Source organism: Crocuta crocuta, unplaced genomic scaffold, assembly GCF_008692635.1.
Source record: "Crocuta crocuta isolate KB4526 unplaced genomic scaffold, BGI_CrCroc_1.0 scaffold84, whole genome shotgun sequence".
In the NCBI taxonomy this organism is placed as follows: domain Eukaryota; kingdom Metazoa; phylum Chordata; class Mammalia; order Carnivora; family Hyaenidae; genus Crocuta; species Crocuta crocuta.
In genome coordinates this window covers 3016206-3035278 of record NW_027530213.1, presented here as the reverse complement: position 1 = coordinate 3035278, position 19073 = coordinate 3016206, and the positions used below count along the sequence as shown (strand labels likewise).

At 44.0% G+C, this 19073-nt stretch overlaps 1 protein-coding gene across 1 annotated transcript in view; it reads right to left on the bottom strand.

Moving 5' to 3' along the window:
- The window catches only part of KCNJ6 (potassium inwardly rectifying channel subfamily J member 6), a 76455-nt gene extending 57982 nt beyond the window's left edge, over positions 1–18473 (bottom strand). Inside the window, exon 1 of the mRNA XM_077765410.1 lies at positions 17561–18473. Coding sequence (XP_077621536.1) covers positions 17561–18458 — 898 coding nt within the window. The 5' untranslated portion in view covers positions 18459–18473. The remainder of the gene's footprint in view (positions 1–17560) is intronic.
- Between the last annotated feature and the right edge of the window lie 600 nt (positions 18474–19073).

The following is a 19073-nucleotide window of genomic DNA, read 5'->3' as shown; positions in this document are numbered from 1 at the left end:
TAGATAGATAGATAGATAGATAGATAGATAGATAGATAGATAATGGAGGGAGAAAAGCTCTTCTTTATAGCTGAAAGCCAACACATCAATGTAGAATCATGGAGCTAGAAAAATCACCATTTGGTAACCATCCTAGACGTACCTAGTTGACATAGATAAGAATCATCAATGGATGCTAAAATGAAAGTTTGAGGAGGAATAGGACATTTACAAGGTCTCAAAGTGCCTATCCATAAGATATTTTTTACAAAGTGAAAAGTAGTAACTTTACAGTAGAAAAAGCTGGTAGGCACCCCACTTAACCAGTGATTGAAGTTAACATCATCCAATTAGCAAGAGCTGACACCACGTGTCTCCTGATATGATGTACTGAGAAGAACACAGCATCAGGTCTGTTTATTCTAGTAAAAACTGCGGAAACGGAATATAATCAAGGGGAAACATGAAAACGTAATCTCAATCGAGGGACATTGTAGAAAGTAATTGGCCGGTACTCTTCAAAAAAGTTATGTCATGAAAGTTAAACACAGACAGAGGAGCTCTGCTAGATTATAAGAGATGAAAAGACTTGGCAACAGGGTATGATCTGGGATCCTATTAAAAAAATTATTTGGAAGCTTGGCAAAAATCTGAATCAGGTCTACAGATTAGATAATAGCATTGTATCAATGTCAATTTTTTGATTTTGATGATTACACTGTGGTTTTCTACCACTGTCTTCACATTTACAAAACAGACACTAAAGAATTTAGGGGTCAAGTGGAGTCAGGTCTACAGCTTGCTTTCAAATGATTAAAAAGAATCTTCAATACACATACGTGCACACACACACACATATCTATGTTGGTATCTGCCTCCAGATCTAGAGAGGATGATTAAGCAAATGTGGTGAAATGTGGAAGATTGTTTCTGCTGCCCTGACTTGTGATGGAGCATGGCTAACAGGATCAATTTGTGGAAGGGTTCAGCTATGTTCAAGGTCTATAAATGAACTCATAGGGAATTCTTGTCCCAACGATTGTCACATTGTTGTCAAAGAACGCTTGGCATGGCTTGGATCCACAGGGGCAGGCCAAGAGGTACCTTGACTGGTCCCTGCACTGTTGCAAACAGGCACTGTGGTCTTCAGGTGCTCGGCATGGGGCCAAGGGGTAAAGGAGAGAGAAGACCGGAAGATTAGGGCCTCTCCACAGTGTAGCTCACAGTCTACTGGGGAGAAGGCAACAGCACTCAGGAAAATAGGAAATAGTACAGGACCTGAGAGGAGAGAATGCAGGGCCAGCTGCATCACGTGAGGGCTTCATGGAGGAGGTGGCACCTGTTGGACCTTACAGTGTCTGGGGAATTCAGACTGGTGGGAAAAGGGAGCTACAGAAGCCAGTGTGGAAAGACAGAGAACAAATATGAGCCAGGAGAGAACCCGACGCTTCCCGGTGTATATTTTCCAGTGAAAATCCATTCTAGGGAAAACAATTTTTTAAGTGTATTTATTTTTATTTTTGAGAGAGAGAGAGTGAGTGGGTGAGGGTCAGAGAGACTGGGAGAGAGAGAGTATCCCAAGCAGGCTCTGCACTGTCAGCACAGAGCTCGACACGGGGCTCAATCCCAGGACGATGAGATCGTGACCTGAACCAAAATCACGAGTCGGATGCTTAATCAACTGAGCCACCCAGGAGCCCTGGCAAAACAATTTTTATTAAGGAAAGTTCCTAAGTGCTACTGTGATTCAAGAGATGAGTACAATTATTTTGGTAAAAAATCCTGCGGCTGGATAGAAGTACAGTCAAAGCACACCAGAGAGGCTTTGTGAGGTCTTCGCACCTACCACGTCTGGTAGGTGACACTAGAAAGACTGAGTGATGTCACTTGCGGGCCGTGTTGACGGCAAGCTCTTCTGTATGATTGGAAGCATCATGGACTAGTTTGATAAAGACACCTTTCTGTCTAGCCTGTGTCTCCCGGTTGCCTGATAGCACTCAGGGTTGTGTTGTGTGGATATGTCATTTATAACAAAGGTTGTGTGTCTTTGTTGATGGCTAATTAATATATGTTCCTCTTGATCTCTTAAAGAAAACGGGGATGGGGGCAGAGTGGAGTTTGGACCAAAAAAAGTCTCTTTCGGGATGTAATGGACTTTAGAACCTTCATCCACCAGACAGGCTGATGTTATTAAGAATACATTTTGCCCACGGGGCGCCTGGGTGGCTCAATCGTTAAAAGTCTGATTTTGGCTCAGGTCACGATCTCCCAGTTTGTGAATCTGACAGTGCGGATCCTGCTTTGGAATCTCTATCCTTCTCTCTCTCTCTCTTGCTTCCCCCACTTGCACTTTCTCTCTCTCTCTCTTTCAAAAACAAATAAATACACATTAAAAAAGAATGCATGTTGCCCTGAGAAGAGTCAGAAAACTTGAAGTAGTGGGAGGACTTTTCACCCAGAGCAAAACAGAATGAGCAAAAAAGGAAATGGGGAGTCAGCGCCCACCCCCAGTAAACAAAATTGCTCACATCCCTTTATTTTTTTCTTTAAAACACGATGTTATTAATAGTACTGTTTACCAACGCATCTCTGCTTTTCAACAGAAGTTCTGTTTTAGCGCTCTCTCTAAGGACGGGAAACCTCTGCCCCCTGTTGTGTTCTCATTGTGCGGGATGCAGATGTGAGTGATCGCATCTTTCCGTGGGTTGCAGCCGCTTCTCCTTTCCCCAGGAGGTGTCCAGCCTGCTGCTCTGGTTGACAGTGAGGACGTGGAGCAGGGCAGTTCCGACTGGGATCAGCCGAGCAGAGCCCATGGACGCTGTGCTCGCCTCCCCCACTCAAAATGTTTCCCTTACGTCCATTATCCCGTTTTGTATCTTATTGTGATTTGTTTGTGTCATCTTGATGGCTGGAACCGGCGAGGGCTAAACGTGGTTTTGACATTTTTAAATGGTTGGGAAAAAACACAAAGAGGAATATTTTATGACACCTGAAAATTATGCGTCCATAAATAAAGTTTTATTGGGACATAGCCACACTCATTTTTCACCTTAGTGCCTGTGGCTGCTTCAGTCCCTGTGACAGAAGTGTCACAAAGCCTAAAATATTTACTACCTGGCCCTTTTATAAAAAACATCTGGCCACTCCCCTGCTCTAAAATGTGAGTGCCCTAAGGACAGGACTGTGTTTTTCTAACTTTGTACCGTGCGACACCCATGGATGTTTCTGGGAAATCCTTGCCTGCAGCCCGAATACACCTCAGCCTAAGACACCCTGCCTGTTGAGTTTTGACCTTCAGAAAGGCCTCTTAGGAGGTGTCAGGGTGTGGTGGTGTGTCCTGATTTAGCATCGGCTCACCCTTCATAACTCTGGCGAGCAAGGGTCGTGTAGGGAGACTGTTCCTTATGGTGGAAACTTGGGAAAAGGTTTAGCCTTTCCCACGCTCTGCTCTCCTGAGAGATCTGCCTGGTTGGTCCCTTGGCAGAGGGGAGTAGGCTTGCGAGCAGAATCCGACAGTATCAGAGGGAACTCTCTGTGCGTGGAACGCGGTGCGATGAAAGCCATGGGGAAGACTTGCTCTGGGAGCCCAGTCTCCTGGACCCAAGAGGGTCTCCATTGGACTAGCCCTGCTTTCAGAAGGGGATCAAGGGTATTTCTACTTGGCAGAGCCCCTTGTGCAGTGTGAGACCAAATTCTGGGACAAGGTTATCTTTTGGATCTCTGCCTTAAATTATCCGCAGTTAGGTACCAGACGGAGTTTATAAGATGCATGCTGAATGTTGGGTGGGGAGAGGGTCCTGTAGAATAAACAGCTTCTTTTAATAAAATGTGTCTTTAATTTTTTAATGTTTATTGATTTTTGAGAGAGAGAGAGACAGACAGAAAGACAGACAGACAGACAGAGTGTGAGCAGGGGCAGGGCAGAGAGAGGGAGACAGAACACAAAGTGGGGTCCAAGTTCTGTGCGGTCAGCACAGAGCCAATGCAGGGCTCTAACTCATGAACCATGAGATCATGACCTGAGCTGAAGTTGGATGTTTAACCTACTGAGCCACCCAGGCGCCCTTTTAATTTTTAAATTAAATGATATAACAGCCTCATAACGAAGCCAGATGTAGCCCTTGGCTCTTGGTAGAGTTGAGATAACATGGTGCCAGGTGAGGAAGAAATGTATCGGAGTGCCTGAGACACATTTGGGAAGGCCAGACTCTGCTTTTTAAAAAATCCTTTATGGGGGTGCCTGGGTGGCTCAGTCGGTTAAACCTCTGACTTCCGCTTTGGTCATGATCTCGTGGATCATGGGTTCGAGCCCCGTGTCGGGCTCTGTGCTGACAGCTCAGAGCCTGGAGCCTGCTTCGGATTCTGTGTCACCCTCTCTCTCTGTCTCCCCCTCCCTTGCTTGTGCTTTGTCTCTCTCTGTCTTTCAAAAATAAATAAATGTTAAAAAAATCATTTATGTATTCATCCCTTTTATTTAGCACCTGCTACAAGCCAAATTGTACTAGTTGTTGAGAATGGGGGAAAAAAGCACAATACTTATCCTTAAAAATGTAAAGTCTGTTGGGGGCACCCGGCCATGTGGTCAATCACCCACAAAGCTGTAGACATGATGGAAATGTGTAGAAACATAGAGGAGGCAGACACGGAGAACCAAGCAGTCATTAATGTTTCCTGTATGGGGGGAGGGGGCAGCATTTGCAGGGGAATTAGGTAGATGAGTAGGAGTTATCAGAAAGGTAAAAATGGAGGAGCGTATTCTAGATGGAGATATTGTCACAACGCATGTGCAGGCCAGAGGCAAAATAACCCATGGTACATTCAGGAATTGCAGCCACATATGCATGGAGTGGAGGAAGGGACAGAGCATCTGGATGGGTGCCTGTTTGAGACCTACGAAGGACATTGGTCTTTATTCTTCAACTACTTGGACGCTGCTGAGAATGACCTGGGGAGTGAGAGGATGGTATTTGTAGGTTACAAGGTTGCTTCTGACAATCGTAAGGAAGGGAATTGCCGAAACAAAACTCTACAGTTAGGGAAGACGGTAGGGAAGCAGGTAATAGTCCAGGGGGAGGGGGCGGTGCTGTGAACCAATGTGGTGGCCGAGATGCCGGAAAGGAGAGAACAGTTGGATACCACAGGCAGGTATGAGCTGGAATGGACCTGCTTAGCCACGGCTGCTGCATATGGTTGTGCAGGATGCACACTGGACAACTCATTACACCAAAGTATGAATTTGTTTATTTGTTACACCAATTTCCCAGCAGATGGCAGTAGAGTGTCTTGAGGAGGGATGACTCTTCCTCTTTTGCACAAAGGTGTCTTACCGGCTAGCTGCAGTCCAGGGCTTGGGGAAATGGCTGGGAGTGAGAAAGCTACAGGGCCCAAGGGCCATCACCGTGGAGGATGACAGCCAGCTTTCTGATCTGGGCAACTGGGAGACTAGTGCTTTTATGCATCAAAGTGTGGACTGCAGAAGAGGGAGCAGACAAGAGTTGGCTCCAAGAGGCAGGGAATGGTTTGCTTTGGGAGGATGTCTGGAAGGAAGTGATCAGAGCTCAGGACAGAGCCCTGGGGACCCACTGAAATTTTCAGTGGCCGATAGTGGAAGGGAGCCTTGAAGAAGACTGAGGAGGGTGGCTGGAGCTGGTTCCTGGAGTGATTCCCAACGTCAGGAGGCAGAGCCTTTAGGCAAGCCAGATGGATTTTTTTGGGCAATTTTTAATGACTCTAGACTTTCTCTAGAGCTTAAGAGACCTGTTTGTGACCATATAGAATATCTTATTCATTCCTTCATTCATTTATCCTGACACATACTTATCCAGTGCCTGCTATGGTCCAGGAACTGTTCCCAGTACTGAGAGTATAGCAAAGACAGGACAAGGCACTGCGGTCATGGAGCTTAACATCCTGATTGTTAATAAACACATAACAAGATGATGTCAGCTGGTGACACGTTCCACATAGCATGGTGGATGCACAGTGATTGAAGCTGGTTTCTCTTGGGTGGTTGGAGAAGACCTCCCCGAGGGAGAGTCTCTGTGCTCAGCACGGAGACCTCATATGGCTGCGGCCTGGTGAATCAGATGGAAAAGCGGTTAGAGGTAAAAGCAGACAGGCAGGTTGGAGCCAGGCCACATAGACCTTGTAGACCATGGCGAGGAATCTGGATTTCCGAAGTGCTGTGGGAACTTGTTGGAGCACTATGAGCATGGGAATGACTTGCTCTGGTTTACATTTATTAAAAGCACTCTAGATGCCGTGGGCAAGATGGACTTTTGTAGGATGGTCAGAGTAAAGCAGGGAGACTCAGCAGAATGCCATTCCCCCACATTATGATGACCTGATCTGGGGAGGTAGCCATGGCCAGAGACATATTTTGGAAGCCATATCCATGGGACTTCCAGATGGTAAGGGAATGAGATGGATCAAGGACGCTGCTGCAGTTTGTGATGTAAGTCACTGCATGATTGACGATAACACTTATGAAGATGGGGAACGTGGAGAGGGGAAGAACTGACAGGGGATTCTAGAATCTTTGGTGTCTGCTTTGGCTGCATTAGTTGTACAGGCTTGTTAGGCATCTAAATAAGGATGCCAAGTATGCGGCTAGATCTCTGAGTGCAGAACACCAGAGACAGAAATTTGANTCGGACGCTTAACCGACTAAGCCACCCAGGCGCCCCTAGACCTTGTGGATTCTTAAGAAAGAGCTTCAGCAAGAGTCATGGACCAGCATCATTTTTGTTCCTTTAAAGTTTAAGAACTTTTCCGGGGCGCCTGGGTGGCTTGGTTAAGCGTCCGACTTTCGCTTAGGTCATGATCTCACGGTTCGTGGGTTCCAGCCCCGCGTCGGGCTCTGTGCTGACTGCCAGCTCAGAGCCTGGAGCCTGTTTCAGAGTCTGTGACTCCCTCTCTCTCTGACCCTCCCCTGCTCATGCTGTCTCTCTCCTAGAAATAAATAAAACATTAAAAAAATTAAAAAAAAAGTTTAAGAACTTTTCCGACTTTGTTTAGAGAGACAGACGGTATAGAAAGCCAAGGATCTAAAGCAAGTAAAGGACTCATACACTACTGCTCTTGCAAGCTCTCTGACTTGTATTAAAGATACTTGATTCAGGGTCAGTGTGAACAGGGCATTAATCCATTTTCGATTCAAGCTTTAGCCTTGTATCGTTGGTGCTTTTACTATGGGTGCCTCTCTAATGTCATCACCATCAGCTCCTTCTCATCCACCAGCTTCCAGAGAGTCCTATTAGTATTCACCATATATGAAATACGCTTGAGAAAATGTAAAAAGAAATGCATTTACTCAGCAAATGTTTAATTAAAATCTTGTAAGGATGACCTCAGTGCCTAGAGAAAAATTGTCATCATCATCATCAAACCCCAGAAAGAGTCTTGCTGGGTATTTCACCATGAAATGGAACCCCCAGCAATGTTTGATTAGGCTGGTCAAAGCCTACATCTTTTTATTATCATGCTTTCTGGCAGGCAAGTTCACAGTCAAAAGTGATCTTTCCCTTTCAATATGAAATTTTATTTCTTCCTCCCCTGAGGGTTTGTGAGCCAGCTGCTTGATTGCACTTTGGGTTATACTTGGCATGGCACCAGCCTGCTTTGGATGGGGTTGGCCCAGAGCATCAACTGGCATGGCTGCCTGATAGCCCCGACTTGGGCAGAATCTGGAGAATGAGCAAGTAGATGCCCTTTCAAGAGACTCAGTGCTACACGTTATGGAAAAGCAGATTGCTTCTGTCTTTTATGGTCAGGAAAGGTGAGCCTGATGGGCAAGCCAAAGCCAGTCGGTAATCTAAGGAGAATATATCATCAAGCCATAATTGTCAGTGTACTAGTGAACCTGAGTCACTAACTGCTCCTTTAAATGTGACTGTATGCACCATGTGTCCTCTGGAGAGGCATGGGGCTGACAGACCGAGGAGGTGGGCAACTCTGAGACTGGATCCTGTCTTTACCATTTTGCCAGGTGGGTGATCTCAGGGAAGTTGCTTTCTAACTCCCTACTCTTGAGTCAACTCTTCATTTGTTAAACGAGAATGGTACCCACCTTTTAGAATTGTTTTGAGGATTGAAAATAATCTATGTGCAAGGCACATACTAAAATAATTGGCATCCAATAGGCACTCCAGGAACGATGGATGAAAATAGTGTGATTCACAGAATTAGAGATTCACTCTCTAAATTTATTGAGCACTTACTATGCATTAGGCCCCGTGATAAGTGACTTATATGTATTATTTCATGGAATTTTCTTGTAGGTTTAAATACTATTCTCATGTTTCAGAGTGGAAAAAGAAGCTTGGTAAAGTTAAGGAAGAGGAGGTGCCCAATTTCACTGAGAGTCAGGTATGGAAACAGTTTGAAGTCAGCCTGTCTGAACTGAAAGGCTTAACCTGTGAAGATAGGACTTAAAGAAGGGAGGGGTTGGGGCACCTGGGTGGCTTAGTCGGTTAAGCGTCCGACTTTCGCTTAGGTCATGATCTTGCGGTTCGTGGGTTCGAGCCCCGCGTCGGGCTCTGTGCTGACTGTCAGCTCAGAGCCTGGAGCCTGTTTCAGTCTGTGACTCCCTCTCTCTCTGACCCTCCCCTCCTCACGCTGTGTCTCTCTCTCTCTCCTAAGAAATAAATAAAAACATTTAAAAAAAAAAAAAAGAAGGGAGAGGGAGGCTCTGCAAAGGAGCTAGCTACAGATTCATTTGATGGCTAGTCTGTAGCCATGAGGGATACATGAGCCAACGTGTCAAAATGTTAGTGTGATATTTTGTATCAGACAAGATAGGCTAGATTTCTCCATCATATTAAACAACTCAAATTTCAGTGGCTTAACCTGATACTGGCCAATAACATGACGTTATATCTCAGTCATGCTATATGATCCAAGGGACTTGCCAGGGTCTATTCTTCAAAGCCAGTCTACAGTCCAGGATGATGGAGGCTCCCATGTGATGTGTATTTTGAGTACCGTACACGCGGAAGGGAACATTTTCCACCAGATTGATATGCATGGCTTATGTGTATACTTCTGGAAGAATGTGTATCACATGGCCGTATTCAACAGGAACAGGGGAAGGGGACCCTGAAACGGGTCTGGGAGGATGAAAGCTGGACACATTTGGCCAAGAGCACTAATGACTGCCGTACGTTTTAAACCCTAACTCACAAAAGGTTTTTAACGCAGACTAGTGGTTTTCAAAACCACTTGCTAACCTGTGGTAGATTGTATTACTCTGTTCTCATTTGCTTATTCCATGTCCTGGGAAGCAATCATATTTCCCCATTCCATGCATATCAATCACTCCCATATGACTTGCGATGTATGACTAATACATGACGAGCGGAAGTGAGGTGTCCAGTCATTTCTCTTTTTACTCCCTGCCATGAGTGCCACACGTCCTACCTAGGGCCTGCGTCTTCAATCTGCATCCTGGAGTAAACAGGATGGGAACGAGCTGTAACTTACGTGTAACGTGAAAGAGAAATAAACCCATGTGTTTTAAGCCCTTATGGTTGTTTGCTACTGAAGCATAACTTATAGGGGGCAGATTGCTACAGTATCTTTATCATTCTTTCTTAATAAATAGAGAACAATGAAGTTGGTTCTACAGAAATTACTCTTGACATTTGACCCTTGAGCAACACAGGTTTGAACTATGTGGGTGCCATCATATGTGGATTTTTTTTTTACAATATGGTACTGTAAATGTGTTTTCTCTCCCTTGGGATTTTCTTAACATTTTCTTTTTTCTAGCTTACTTTATTGTAAGACTATAGCATACATGATATATAACATACAAGATAGGTGTTAGTCAATTGTTATCAGAAAGACTTCTGGTCAACAGTAGGTTATAAGTAGTTAAGTTTTGGGGAGTCAATGTTACCCATTGATTTTCAATTGCTTGGGGGGGGTCAGTGTCCCTAACCCCCATGTCATTTAAGGGTCAACTGACTGCTTTGTTGAAGCATATCTATAGTTTAAAGCAGAAGTATCTCTAAGGACTTATTACATAAGTAAATATAATTTAGTTGCGTGGCCAGCACAAAACTACATTCTCCGAATTGGGATGTCAACTGATACCTTAGATTTCTTATGGGAGGCCTGAGAGGAGAACTGGGAACACAGAAATACTGGTTTCAAATGCAGACTATTGGTCTTGTCCTCACTGAGCTGTTGCCTCAGAAGACCCGAGAATAATCTATATTCATGTCCACTTTGGGCAGAAATTATAATGATGAAATGTTACTATCTATAGGAACACAAAGTCTTTTTGGAGCCCAGTGATCCTCATTAATTCACATCCCATCGATTTGTAATTCATGGTAAGTAACTGGGGCAGAGGCCAGGCTGGCGTTTACTCTCAGTTGTGAGTATGCATTTCTTGAACTGGCGATCATAAGTTAACATTTGCCTTTTTGACTATGCAGAGGGCCTTCGGAGGGTCATTTGTTATTCTGTCGAGGCATCAGCTGCGAGGTCCCTGAAGACAATGGAGCCACTCTCGGGGACTGGCCCTTGGGAATGCCAGGCTTCCCGCCCTGGCATAGGTTTGCTCTGTATGGCCTCTCACCCGTGCCTGTCTATGGGGAAAGAAATGATCTGCTCTCGCAAAACCAGGAAGTTGAAAGATCACTTGTGAGGTAGATTCCCTTCTTGGTTCAATTTTAGTGTGGAAGAAATCTCGAGGCATAGAGAGGTTAAGGAAGCCAGTGAATGCAGCAACTGTGGTTTGAGCCCGGGATGGCCTGACGCTATAAATGACACAAAGAAACACAAGGAAGCTTGGCTGCCGCTGAGAGAAATGACTTTTAGAAAAGAGGCACGCTGAATAATTAATATAACAAACAGAACTTGTGGGTGGATTGGTGTAGGACAGAAAGGCAAGAACATGCTTAACTGGAGAGGAAGCACCTCTGGCTATTTAGATCAGTGTGTGTGCGTGTGTGTGTGTGTGTGTGTGTGTGTGTGTGTGAATAATTTACATGACTTTCCCCAGTGACTCACTCCTGGTCATTAGAAATGGTCTGGGAGAACCACTTCACTGTCCCAACTCATATTATGGAATGTCTTAAGAAATAATAAAACTATGTATTTNTAAAAGTTTAATTCGTTACTCTAATTTTTTATTTCTTTTTTTTAAATTTAAGACCTTTTTTATTCTGGAAGAATTCAAACATACATAAAAATAGAGATACTGTAACTAAGCTCTAACTTCAACAATTATCTACATTTTAATCTGCTTGTTTTTAATTATAATAGTAACACAGGTGATAAAAGAAAAAAATCAAAGAGTACCAAAAGATATTNCATTCTTCACAGTTTCTACAGTATCCTTCCAGAAATGTTCAGCACATATATATATGCACATTAGTTCTTTGTAAAGCGTGATCATACTGTATTTCTTATAGGTATTTTTTTCTCTTATATATACTGGTTTTCACCTTGCTGCTTTTTAAATTTATTTTTATTTTTTATTATTTTTAACTAATTTTTAAAAATTTACATCCAAGTTAGCATATAGTGCAACAATGATTTCAAGAGTAGATTCCTTAATGCCCCTCGCCCAGTTAGCCCATCCCCCCTCCCACAACCCCTCCAGCAACCCTCTGTTTGTTCTCCGTATTTTAGAGTCTCTTATGTTTTTGTCCCCTTCCCTGTTTTTATATTATTTTTGCTTCTCTTCCCTTATATTCATCTGTTTTGTGTCTTCACAAAGTCCTCATATGGACACTCATCTCTTAATTTGAATGGTGCAGTTTCTTCCCAACATGAGTGTTGACTTTGGTGTGGGCCAGAGCTAACTTTTCAATGCCAGCTCAATTTTTTTCTTGGGTTTGAATCTAAATTGCATATACTGTGTATCCATCATTGACTTTTATGGAACACCCATTTCGGTAGCTCCTCATGGCCTATTCAGAAAGGGAAGGACAAAGGATTGTCTGGTACTGGCATTTTAATAACGAAAATGTAATAATTGTCCAGTATGTTGTCAATCATGATAATCTATGGTGACTTTGATGCACTGGCCTTCTAAGTTATAGGGCCCTACACGCCTCCTAAATTAGGGGAAATATTTAACAAAGTTATATTGTTTAACAGAGTTGCAGTATTCTTCCTTTTAGAAGGTTATGGAAAAGCTTACAACCCCGTGTGCGCTCTACAGCATCCAGCCTCAGATTGTTAGGACATGTGATGAACCAGAACATGGTGTCCCCAAACTGCTGACGGTCACAAAAGGTACCATATTAGGGGAGCAATTATCATCGATTTTTATCCAGCGAATGGCACTACTGGGATACAGTATATTGAGGTAGACATTTTGGATGGAAGCTCTGAACAAATCACTGAACCTATTGCTCAAGGAAGAAAGTATAGTTGGATGTCTTGATGTTGGTGAATGGTAGATTTCTACCGAGGAAAAATACATTCACGTGTCCCTGAAATTTTTTGGATTCCTCCTTATACAGATTTACCAAGAGGGTTTCACCTAAGTTCTTAACATCTCAGATCACATCAATTAATCCTTTCTCCAGGTTAGGTAGCTGGGGTTATAACTCTTAAGAGAAAAATGGTAAATCTTGAGATAATGACTTGCCAACGGAGGGATTAGCAGTAACTTATCAAAAGGAGAAAATAAGATTTGAAAGATGTAATGGATATGAAATATCATTACTAGAAATAGCTTGAGAGTACTGTAAGGCAAACACTCAACCACCTTATCTGTGAAATGCCACCTTTTCAAAATCTGTGATCTCATATTCTCCTCTATTATAGTGAAGTGGCATTTTGATCACAGCAAAGAAAAATGGTATTTAGAAATCAGCTTGGACAGAACATCATACTCTTCCAGGGGTATTTGTGTAGATGTTGCTTACTTAATTTAGATTTCAGAACTGTTTGCAGCACATTTCATCTTAATATATGGTTGTTAAAAATTCATGTGAATGCACAAAGAGTTTCAAAAGGAACCAATAACAATAGAAACCAACGGAGAAGCCTTAAAGAAAAGAGAAGGCAGCCTGCTTGCACACTTTTTTCGGGTGCACTTCTCTCTTGAGTCCTCATGAACTGGAGGCGTTCACCATGCAAAGAGCACTGGACGCAGAGGCTGGATGACATCAGCCATCTTGGGTTTCAAGTTCCTTCTCTGCCAGTGGCTCTTTGACCTTAGCCCAGTCACTAGTCGGGCCTCCGTCCCCTCTGTAAAATAAGAGCTGGTGAAGAGCCCTTCCAACTCAAAGAATCCTGTGATCTCTCATGTGATTTATGCGACCAAACCCTCTCCACATGCACACTATTCGAGAGACGGAGCTGAGTTTTCCTGCGGTGAAGGACGGAAACTACTTCCGGTTCGCCCTCCCCCACTTCCTGTTTTCTGCTTCTGGTTTGCTGCCACTTACTTCCGGTTTGCCTTCTCGGATTTAGGATGCCCACTCCCCCTCCTCCTCGGTAGGCCCTGTTTCCTCACCCCTACCTTGTCAGTGTATCTCCACAGATTTGGCTTCCTTCCAGCCTCCAATTTCCCTAGTTTTCTGTGCGGTATTTAAATCTTTCAGAAGTTCTCTTCTTTGAGAAATACTTGAAAGAAAGACTCCACCCCCGTTCCCCCCCCCACCTCTCGCCAGATGGAGGTGGATGGAGCTCCCAGATTAAGAGACTTTCGTGAGATCCCAACCAGTCACAGCGTGCTAGCCTCATTTGGATCCTGCTTCACACAAGCAGCTTTGAAAACAATAATAAAAAAAGGCATTTGTGGGACAATTAGAAGTTGGAGGACCTAAATATTGGATCTTAAGGAACGATCACTCTTTTAAGTCTTTTAGGTGCCACGGTGGTGTTCTCGTGACGTGTGAGAGCCCTTGCCTTTTAGAAACACACAAGAAAGATTTGTAGATAAAATGATCCGATGCCTAGGGCCACTTAGGGAGTGTTGGTCCCGATGGAACAAGTTTGGCTGTGAATCGACAATTCTAGAAATTGAATGATGGGTATATGAGAGTTAGTTATCCTTTGTGGTCTACTCTTGTATAAGTTTTATGATTTCTGTAATAAAACGTGAAAAAAAAAAAAGCTTAAAAAGCTTAATGGGGATTCATCCCGGCTAACCAGGCACATTTGCTGAGGTGTTGGAAAGGACTGCTCGTCAGAGTTGCATAATCGTTGGGGGGTAAATATGGAAGTTCATCAATCAGAAAGGCTATAGTGAGGAGCTAGCTGGCAACCGGCCCAGCTCTGTGTGGCTGTCATCTAGCCTCCAGGCCAATTTGCCCTCTATAAATAACAGTCTATATGAATGCTTTACTATTTTAAAGCACATTTGTCACAGCTGCGAGCATGTTTATTTACGTAGCTGTGAACCCTTTTGTAAACATCACTATCTCAAAATTGCCCATGTGTCAGGAACATAAAGGGCCCCCTTTAAAAATATATTTGCAGGATGAGACACGGCCAGTTCCCAGATGTCTGGGTGGCTGGTGTCAGAATTTTCCAGGGTTTGATTCGTTTTCAAAAATAGAATCACATGACTGAAAGGTTCTCAGGAGGTCACCATGCACCTCCCTCTGACCCTGGGCTGGACCAGACGCAAGCCCTCCACCACGGATGTGGGTCTGTCTGCTGTGGGTGTGAGTCTGTCTTTTATGAGGCTAGAGGACTTATTGAGTGGAAGACTCGTGTTAAGACCTGCAGGGCATCAACGTTGCACAACATCACGTCCTGTCTTCAAGGAGCTTACTTTTCATTTTCTAAAACGGAGGCTGACTCTAAGTGAGGGTGCAAAGCAGGCTTGCTGCAGTGCAGAATATAATGCATTAGCAGAACACCGACTGGCCTGTGCTGGACCCGGGTGCTCAGCAGACTGAAGGATCCCGGTGGATACTGGGTTTACTGCAGGATAGTTCAGATTTCCAGAAAATACCATATTGGAATCACTGTATACTTGCAACATGCATGAAAGGAAGAGAGCACTGTGGTGAGGTTGCAGTGCAGGGCTCATGCTTGGAAGATGCCCGCTAATTGGGCTCACTGATTGTGGTTTAAGGGCAACTAAGACATTTTTGAAAGAAGGGATGAATAAAGTGGAAATCGTTTGGGGTCAGCTTTCTGTTTTCAAGGCTCCTGACATCCCATCTAGCCCCGTAATGAATAATTAGATCCTTGTGAATTTGTTTTCCTTGGTGTGTATTTGGTTTACACTTGTTTTTTTTTTCCCCCTGTGGCTTTGACTCCTTGAAGCATTCTTCCCAAACCTCCAGGGCCTGTTTAATACCCATAAATTCCATTTGTGCTTTTCATTCACAAAGAAAAAGTATCCCGCTGAAGGTTAAGAGATCAGATGGGCTGGAAGTATTGACCTTTATGAATCCCGTCAGGAAAAGATCAAAATACATCCAGCTTCCAGACAAACCCAGAACTTTCTAGAACATTGTTCTCTCCACATAACGGAAATTAGAAAAATTTTTTTTAAATTAAGAGCAGTTGCCTTTCCCCAGGAACAGTGGTAAAGTGTTTTGATTTTTGTTTGCCTGCAACTACAAAGTTTTCTCTAAGAAAGCAGTAAGAAAGGCCCCGCTGAATGCCCAGAGGCGAGTATCACTGTTAATTACCAAGAAAACATTGTTCCTCCCTTTAGAAACTCTCACTCATCACAAGCTGCCCCCAGAAACGCAGTCTGCCCCAGGGAGAATTCCAGCTCAGGGACATTACAAAGATAATGGGCTTATTCAGGATTCATTTATTTTTCTCGAGATTGGGCTTCCATCTGAGGGAACTCATAGCTGAGCTCCTGCAACTTGAAGCTCTGATTAACACCAGTAACCAGAGGGTACATCTCCAGTGGCTTTTGCTTCTTGAGCTCAAAGATGCAACGATAAGAAGGCTTGTCCACTCGTCTCCCTCATGTCCTACCTGGAGAGTTTATAATGGGAAATCTACCATAAGGACTGCAACACATGGCTGTATGACAGTGGTCACCACTAGGGGGATACAGAGTCCCTGTGCTCAGGGAGGTGGGAGAAGTTTCTGGTCTATGAGAAAATGACCGAACTCCCTGTTTGGATTGGTTCCTCCCCTCCCTCCTCCCCTCCCTCCTCCCCTCCCTCCTCCCCTCTTTCTACCTCCTTCCTCCATACAGCATTGCCTTGAAAGTATTCTCTGGGGGGGAAAGTCAGGGTCAAGGTACACATGACCCCATTCACATGTGCAGCTCTGAGTATTTCGTGTGAATTATTTTGTCATTCTTAATCAGCTTAACGATAACCCACAGCCTTCGGACCAACTTATTTTGTCATTCTTTAAAGCCATTTTCAAATTAGGTCCATGTTCCTCTTGTTCTATGGAAAGGATCGCACTCCTATCATTGAGCCCCAGGCAGAGACTTTTACTCACACTTCCATTGCTGGATGCATTTAAAAAACCGATTGTAAAAGTTTCCACCACTCTGAGAGAAGTTAGTTAGAGGTTGTGACCTTGCCTGTTGGGTACAGGGAAGCAGAAAGATGGGGCCGACGACTTTCAAGGGATGACTGAGATCAGGTTATGGGTTGAAGAAGAACCTGGGGTCGGGCGGTTGGGCATGCATTTTCAGATTATATAAATGAACCCAGAACCACAGGTAGCAGACTTCAAAGCACAGAAGGGCAGCTTGCATATCTAAAGAGGACTTTAAGGCTACTATTGATAACTCCAAAGAATACGAAAAAAAATAATGAATTTGGATTCCGGTTTATACTTTTCCTGTGGGGCATTACTCTTAGCTGAAGTCAGGAATGTCTGGCTCTATTTTGTGGAATGTTACCGATAAATATAGGCAGGACCTGCTTTGCTTTTGGGATTGTATATCACGTGTCAAATTCAGATATGAGTGAGGACTTCAACAAAGACAGACCATTTCCCTGTTTTGAGAACGGATCGTTTTCCCCAGAACACGCCAATGATCGGCCACTAACAGCAGAAAGGTCAATAGGATTGTGATGAATGGATTTTCACTTTTTTCCCTTTCCTGTTAGGATTATTGACTGCAAGTCATTATATCAGCTGGAGGTTCAGCAGGTAGAGTATGCAGAAAGACACCCAGTTTTCACTTGATATCAGAGAAGAGCCCTTGCCCCAGGTCTTGCAAATGACTCCCAAAGAAGGGGTGAAATTGCATTTTTATTAAAGCAATTTGTCAGCCTTCCTTTGAAAGGCTTAACTTTTTCCTCTTGGCTTGCTATTAAATAACCTCAAGTATTTAAATTAAGCAATGTTTTAGAGCCATTTAAAAGCACTTCAGAGACAGATAAGATTTTAATTTAAGGAAATATTTGGAAATTTAAAATATAGTAAGTAGTGCTTTCAAAAAAAAGTATTGATTAGTTTATTTTCCAAAAGCTTTTAAAAAGCTAAATGGTTAGACTTTTTGGAGGCCACACTAGGTTAGAGGACACACAGGTATGGCATGTCATGAAACCCAAGGGGATGGAGTCAATAGTGAGTAAGGTTCAGTTTTTCACATTTCATCATAAATAAGGTCCAGCTTACAAAGAGTGTTGATCCCACAGATGCCCCCGCAAGGAGCCCGTCTTACCTGTAGCCTCCACCATTCCTTCTAGGATGACCACAATTTCTAGTTCCTCTTTGGGCAGCTGGGCTTTGGAGATCTCCCAGAAAGGACTCTGTTGGTTGATTTCGTGGCTGATGATGAGCGGTGACACCAGAAATAGACGGTCATCCCCGGTGTAATACCCTACATTGATATCTGTTTGGTTCAAGGGGATGAACTCACCCTCTGAAGTCTGTTTGGATTTTATCAACTTGGCTCGGATGGAGGCCTCTACGATGTGGGAATTCCTAAGATCCCCTACTCGAAACATCAGGCACAGTTTTCCATCCCGCATGGAGATCACCGCATGGGTGGAAAAGACCAGGGTCTCTGCCCTCTTCTTGGGTTGTGATATTTTTACAAACATGCATCCCACCATGAATGCATTGACAATGGACCCCAGCACAGATTGGATTAAGAGGAGAATAATTCCCTCTGGGCACTTGTCTGTGATGACCCGGTAGCCATAACCGATGGTGGTTTCTGTCTCTATGGAGAATAAAAAAGCAGAGACGAACCCGTTGAGGTTGGTGACACAGGGAGTCCATGAGGGGTCCTCTATGTGGTCCATGTCTCCTCGGATGTATGCGATTAGCCACCAGATCATCCCAAAAAAGAGCCATGTCACTGTGTAAACCATGACGAAAATCAGCAGGTTGAATCTCCACTTGAGATCCACTAAGGTGGTAAAGATGTCGGTCAAGTAGCGATAGGTCTCCCTCACGTTGCCGTGATGGACATTGCATTTTCCATCTTTCCGCACGTACCTCTGGATTTTCCTTTTGGTCCGGTCTCGGCTGATGTGTCTTGGCAGGTCATCCCTGGCCTGCTTAGGCAACTTTGGCTGGTGAATGGCCACGGGGCTTTCAACATCCTGATCCATGGAGTCGCCCTCAAGTACGTTAGCTGGTGGTTTGGAGGAAAGAAAAGAAAAGTTGAATGAAATGCTGGTTCTTTGGGGTCACGGAAACCGCACTGTGTATGGTATATGGTAGTGAAATTGAACAGCATTTGTGTAGCTATTCACAGAATAGATGAAGCCATTTTTATTTGGCATCTCTGGACGGGCCTTCGGTTGACTTGGATTCCTGTGCCCTGCCATCTAGCTTGTGTAAGTACCTCCCCACCCTTCCCACCAGGACAGAGCTTACTGCTGTGAAATGGTCTCCCTACCAGCAAGTTCTGGGAGCCAACCCCTCCATGGAATGCCTTCCCACTCTATCTGAGATGCCTTTACATGGCAGCCAGCACACGCTCAATAAAGAAATGTTTGAATTCAGACAGTCTGAATGGGCTGAATCATGTCCCCGCCCCCAATCCATATTGAAGACCCAACCCCCATTGTTACTGTACTTGGAGATAGGGGCTTTAAGGTGACAACTAACATTAAATGAGGTCTTAAGGGAGGTGCCTTGATAGAACTGGTGTCCTTATAAGAAGAGGAAAAGACACCAGGGGCGTGCACACAGAGGAAAGGCCGAGTGAAGACACAGTGAGA